This window comes from Condylura cristata, unplaced genomic scaffold (genome assembly GCF_000260355.1).
Source record: "Condylura cristata isolate star-nosed mole 26May11 unplaced genomic scaffold, ConCri1.0 scaffold00017, whole genome shotgun sequence".
Lineage (NCBI taxonomy): Eukaryota > Metazoa > Chordata > Mammalia > Eulipotyphla > Talpidae > Condylura > Condylura cristata.
The window spans coordinates 3,012,999-3,019,519 of record NW_004567118.1 but is presented as its reverse complement, the minus strand read 5'-3'; the positions used below and the strand labels follow the sequence as shown (position 1 = coordinate 3,019,519).

The 6,521-nt window shown below is 55.5% G+C and overlaps 1 protein-coding gene across 1 annotated transcript in view; it reads right to left on the bottom strand.

Moving 5' to 3' along the window:
- Positions 1-689: 689 nt before the first annotated feature.
- Positions 690-6,521, bottom strand: part of PTRF (polymerase I and transcript release factor) — a 12,327-nt gene continuing 6,495 nt past the window's right edge. Inside the window, exon 2 of the mRNA XM_004684163.2 lies at positions 690-2,812. Coding sequence (XP_004684220.1) covers positions 2,111-2,812 — 702 coding nt within the window. The 3' untranslated portion in view covers positions 690-2,110. The remainder of the gene's footprint in view (positions 2,813-6,521) is intronic.

Here is a 6,521-nt window from a genome sequence, read left to right as displayed (position 1 = left end):
GCTCCCCACGGTTGTGTGGAGAATGTTAGGCTGTGTGGCTGTGACTGGCAATCCCGCAAGCCTGGAGTCCTTTGTCTGGGCTACTCAGGGTGGGAGGCAGGGGCTTGCTTTCCCCCGTCCCTAGCCATGTCCTCTAGGCTGAATCTGGGGTGTCTTTGGGGGAAGCTGAGTAGAGAAAGGGGAATATCTGGAAAGCTAATGCCCTGACCCTACATGGTGGGTCCGACACCCTGAGCCCCTTCCCAGACTGGGGCCAGGCTGCCTGCCTATAACCCCAGCTCTGTTTCTTCCTGGCTAATGTGTAGATGCCACTCCTCCCCTCCTTGCGGTTCCCCAGCCACAGCAAGTGAAGTAAGTCCACAGTCCTCCCTTTACCTCCCGAGCTCTCTCCAGTCTTCATTCAGGCACCTTTGGAGATTACAACCCAACACAGATCCTTTTAGAAAAGCAGATTTATTGGTCGGGCAGTTCATCAGGACACAGTAACAGGAGAGGCTCCCCAGCGGCAGGAAACTATGTCTGCCCACACATCAGGCCCCTTCAGCCCATCAGCACCAAGGGACCTTGTCCCACAACCCCCATGCTCCCTCAGCTGATGTGTCCAACCATTCAGAGGCGAGAAGGGATCCAAGATAAGGAAAAAAAAAAAAAAAGCAAAGCCTTGTATTGTAAAAAAAAAGGTGTGTGTCCCCAGCCTCCCTCCCTCCCACGCCCCCTAAAACAAAACAATTAGCTGCAATTCTAAAAAAGCAGAGCAGGAAGACCAGGCAGAGAGGTTGGGGAGAAGAAGGCCGACTTCAGTTCCTCCTGGGCTGAGATTTGGAGAGGGGGCGCTGTCCTTGCTCTGACGAGCCGCCCTTACTGGGGAGGAGCAGGAGGACTGACTCGGGCCTGGTCAGTGGCCTACGGAAACCAGAGCCTCGGCTGGAAGTGGCACCTCTCAGCTCCCAAGCCTCAGGGAAGGACCTCAGACAGGCGAGGAACCCAAGAGGACTTGGCAAGCTCTTCCACTTTCTGATACTAGCTCTAGGGAAGGCTTTCCAGAAGAAGCTGCCAGGGGTAGAGGCTGGGCAGCTCCACAGAAAGGGGGCAGGGGCGACTCCCAGCGTGGTGGCCGGCCATCCACCTTGTCCATTCCAGTCCGCAGCCTCCTAACTTCCAGCTCTCTGCTGCCCCCTTCTGGAACCTAATTTTCTGGACTTCGAGAAATGGCTGCGGTGGGGGTGGCTACCCAGATCCCTCTATCGGAGGGAGGGATTAGGTGAATTTACCTTTCTCTTGGGATAATTTTGCTTTCTCACACCATCTACTCCCCTTATCTTGCTATCTCTGAGAACCCCAGTAAGGTGGGATTCGCCTCCTGTTTCTCAGGCTGCTAATGAGAAAATTTCCCTTCACCAGTTTCCACCTTCTATTTTCTTTTTCTCCTTTCCAAAACCATAACCATGTTCAGGTCCCTAACACGCAAGTGTTCCCCACTTTCCACACACTCCCCCCTTACTCCCCTTCAGGGTTCTTCTTGGCTTCAGGTTAGCTTGCTGGGACCTTGTGCAGAGTCAGCCTGTTATTGACCCTCATCCAGGGTCATAGCTCACTGTCCTCTCTCCCCTCCACCCCCGGTTCTCCCAAAGCCACTTTAAGTCCTTTCAGTAAGGGTTCTCCCACGTGGGCAAGGATCCTCTCTCCTTGTATGATAATGCTGGCTTTGAAGTCTCTGGGAATCAGGATGAGAAAGGGAGCAGGAATGACTGCGTTGGGTGTGAGTGTGAGGGGACAGGTGGGGGGAAGGCAGTTGGAGTCAGGCTACTAAGGAAATGACAGTTTCCTTTAGGCTCCCCGACTTGGACAACCTGGGGACGGATCGCTCCTCATTCCATTTCCACCCAGGCTACGCCCCAGCCCACTGCGGAAGCCGCACCCCACTCCTGTCTGATCAGCTTGGAGGTTTGCTGCTTGGGATTGGGTTGTCAGTTTGGAACAGCCTCAGCCTGTCTGGGGGCCGAGAGAGGATGCGACAGAGAAAGTTCAGAGGAACAGGGACGGGGCAGGGCTGGGAGGGGCGGGGGGTGCGGTGGGGCGCGGCCTCCTGGGCACAGCCCGGGCCTTGCGCTCAGTCGCTGTCGCTCTTGTCCACGAGCACGGCGTCCGACTCCTCGGTGATCTCCAGCAGCGTGTGCACGTCCGGGCTGCTCCCGCGCAGCAGATCGGCGGCCTCGCCGCGCTCCGTGCCGCCCTCCTCATCGTCGGCGCCCACCTCCACCATCTCGGTGGCCTTCAGCACCTCCACCTCGCCCTCCCGGATCTTCTTCACGTGGAAGGTGAAGGGCGGCACTTTGTACACCGCCGTCTTGGAGCGCGCGTAGACCACGTGGTCGGGCGTGAAGGACTTGCGCAACTTCTCCCGGGAGGTCTTGAGCTTCTCGCGCCGCTCGGCGGGGACCAGGCGCGTGCCCAGCTTGTTCATGCGCTTCTCCAGGGTGTGTCGCGTCTTCTCCAGGTTCTCCTTGGTCTTGAGACGGGTCTTCTCCAGGTTCTCGCGGGTGCGCACCTTGGTCTTCTCCATCTTCTCCTTGGAGAAGGCCTTCTTGAAGTCGTCCACGCGCCGCAGGCCACTGCGCTTGATGCGCTCGGCGCGCGACTCCTCGATGACCTCCTCCACCTCCACCGCCTCATCGGACGACAGCTCGAGCGCCCCCGCGTCCTCCTCTGGCCGCTCGCCCTCGCCCAGCTCGTCGCCCTCCTTCTCGGGCAGCGCCTCCGACTCTTTGAGGGATTTGCTGATGCTCAGCTTGGCCGGCAGTTTCACTTCATCCTAAAGGGAGGGCAGAACCAAGAGATGAGGAGGGGCAAGGCGCAAGGCAGTGCAGCAGACGTGGGGGGACGCTGGGCGAACCGAGTCAGGCGCACGTCCCGGGAGGGGAGTGCGCGGTACCGGTGAAAGCAGCCTGGCTAAGTCGCAGCTGCTTCCCAGCGTCTGGCACAGAGCCCGACACCTGGTGGGCGCCCTTAAGTAGGTGTGGAGCGCACGATAAGTACAGACTGGTGGAGGAGGGACCCGCTTTGGGTGAGAGATCCGCCAGCATTATAACTGCACTTGCGTTTACTCTCTGCAGCCCTCCACGCGGCGGTAGGCTGACTCTTCCCTAAGGTGCGCGCCCGGAGCACACTGCTCCACTTTGGCAGTGGACAGAGCGCCCTCTGGTGCACCAAGTCGCACATTGCCCGAGCCCCGCCAAACTAGGGGTGGGAACGTTTCTTCAGCTTAGGGAGTAGCCTGGTGAGTCTACTGCTAGGCTCTGGAGACGCCCCCAGACGGTGGTTTGAAGTTAAGGTACAGGGGGTGCCTTTCCCAGACTTCAGACCATTTCTAGCAGTCGGAGGCCCGGGTTCCCGCTGTTTGTCCTCTTATACTGTTGATACCACCCTGGCCATTTTCCACCCTCACCCATACCTCTGCCCAAACAACGTGGGCCCCTGTCTAAGGGGCTCCCCTTACCCCCCACTCCAGTGTAGAAACTGAGGAAGGAAAAAAGAAGTGACTGGGAGCCAACAATATGTTTTCTCCCCAACCTGACCTGGACATTTCTTTTGGTTCTGACCCCCCTGCCTTGGGCTGGAAGGGAGAGATTACTTTTCCATTCCTGACTTCCCCCACCCCCACCCCAGCCCCATGGAAATTCAAGTGGCCAGAAACAGGGTGGTGAACGGAGATTCTTGACATCCTGGAGCTGGGAGCCAATTCCTTCCTCTTCCCCTGGGAGGACCTAGCATCAGCGCTGTTCTTCCATTCCAAAATCGCCAAGATTTGACTCTGGGCAACATTTCAGAATCTCAGGATCACCCCCTTCTTCCCACACCCCTGTCCCCCAAGGCGGGGCGGGGGTGGGGGGGTAGTAGAGGGTGATGCTGTGCACAAAACAGGAAAGGGAACACCCGGTAACCCATGGACTGGATCTCCTCTTTGGCCCAGACTCTCTTTAGGGACTTCAGAAAAAGGAATAAAGGAATTTTTCTAAAGGGTTTTCTGAAGGTTATTTCCCAGAATTGTAATAAAATCCCATCTGAGAAAAAATGAGGCAACATGTACTGACCTCGCTCCCAAACACACACACACACACATGCACACTGTGACCCTTTGGTATCGCTGCACCACCTGCTACAGAAATTCCTTCCCCACCCCCCAACTTCTTTCCTTTTCCCTCCCATCAACATCCCCCCAGAGTTTCCTGGTTTACATTGAAAACTAGGAACACCCCCTCCCCACTTCCTTCCCTCCCTCTCAATAGCATTAGCAGGGACAAAGAGGCAGCCCTGGCTCCACCCCTGCTCCCAAGCTGGGCACCAAGCCTCCTTGGCTCTCCTTACTCAACTACACCTCCCAGCAGGCCTGGGCACAGGGCATGCTGGGACTTGTAGTCTCCACCTGCCACAGCTGGGTTAGTACTCCCAAACACATTCTATAGCATTCTGCCAAGCCCATGCTTTTTATCACTCATAGAGGCAGTGAAAGGGGTGTCGTCCTTGTTCTGAGTGCCGGAAGGTCCCAGCCTCTTAGGATCACTCACTTATCCAGGCTCGTTACATAAGTACTGTCTCTTATACTATTTCCCACACTCTAGGATCTAAACTCTCCACCTCTATGTCCATCTTCACCAAGAATTACCTGGAAACCCAATATAAAGGAGATGTAGTTCTGCTCCTTCCTTCACAGTTTCCCATTTTACACTTACGCTCACTCCACATAAAAACCCCACCTTCCCCTAAGTTCAGACAATGTGGATGGACTAGAGAGGGATTAAGAGTAACGGGTGGGGAATAGTCAGGAAACAGTCCCAGCTGCTGGAAAACAAATCCACATTGTCTCCCCGATCCACTCCCAGCATCCCTGGTTCACCACCCCTCTACCCCACCCAAAGAAGGCTGGGCTGGCTGGTGTTCTGGTCTCTGGCTTCCTAGGTAAAGGTCTTTGCCAATTAAGCTTGGAAGTGAACAGGCCCTAGGAGAACATCACAGCCTTCTAGTAGGTGATCCCATCTTCCTAGTGCCTGATAGGAGATCTCAAACTAGATCGGGGGACAATCAGTGAGGGGGAGTATATACCTGGATTGTGAGGTGTCTTCCTAGTCCAGGAAGGTAACCTGGAACTATAGCCCCATTCACTCTAGGTTTCCCACAGTGATGACTTCTATGGGGAAGCTGCCTTCTTAATGGGAAGCTGGGGGTTTGGGTGGAAACAGCTTGACCTAAGCCCCTGATAACCGACCCCGGAGAGAGTAAACCGCCACGATTCAGCTTTTCCCCTCCATTAATGGATTTTCCTCTTTCCTCCTCCTTTCCAAGCCAGGTTTCCCCTATGACTCATGGCCTTGAAGTGCTGTCTTGGGCCCACCCAGTTGGCCTGTTGCTACAACATCCACCAACACAATCCAAAAGCACCTCCCCCCACCCTGGGCACACAGGCCCGGCACACTTGTCCCACCCCTACTTCCCTGGCAGAGGTCCTAGCCAAAGGAGGGGCCTCGGGGTGACAAGGGGGGGAGGGCTCTGCTTGTTCTGTTTTCACATTTTTATTAAACAAAACCACCACTCCCACAGGCTTGGTTTCCAGAGTTACCTTTAATGACCAGGTCTGAACAAAAACATGCACAGCTTCCCCTGCCCCACTAAGCACACACAGCTCCCCACCCCAGGAAGGCGCCAGTCCAAGATCAATCGAGAGGGGCACCAAGGTGACTTCCCAGCCCGTCTGCTCCACTCCCCACCCCTGCTGTCTAAACTTAAGACCCTCTGGCTTAGGAAGAAGATTCTTGTGCTACTATGTGTCCGGTCCTGGGCCCGGCACTTCACATTTGACAGGGAGAAAGGCAATGTCACTGGGCTGCGAGTGGGAACCTCCCTTGACTCGTGCTAACCAGCTCTGTTCCCAGCCACTGCCTGGGAAAGACAGAGGAGCGAGGGGAGAGATGATTCAGAGCCCAGGATTGGCATAGAGAGAACACTGGAACAGAGCAGACTGGGGGGAGGGGAGGGGGGAAGTCATCAAAACTCAGGATTCTGCTTGTCTGCTACAGTGCAATTCTCTTCGAGGATGACAATGCCCCACAAATGGGTAGAAATTAATTGGGGGGTGCACCTGGTGCGAATGGATAAAATTCACGGGCAGGGAGACATTAGAGGATAATGCCTTCCAGGACTCCTGGGGGGGTCATCACAATAAAAGGGTTAACAACTCTGTGCTGTAGGGAAGCAAGAGAGGATCCAAGCCAGAACCATTCAAATGTCCCCCTTTGTCCTCTTGGAGTTGGCAACTTTTGAGTGCCCCACCCAAGGCAGGATCTGGCACACAGAGATCTCTTTGCAAAACATTTTCTAAAAAAACTGGGGAAAATAAGGGTCAGTGTTTCCCCAACTGTGAGTGCAGGGAAGAGTGGAGAGCCCAGAAGCGATCCCAGGCTGGGCCTCATGAGGACCCTCTCCAAGAGGCTTGGGGCCAAACTGGCCCATCTCAGAAGGAGGCAAGG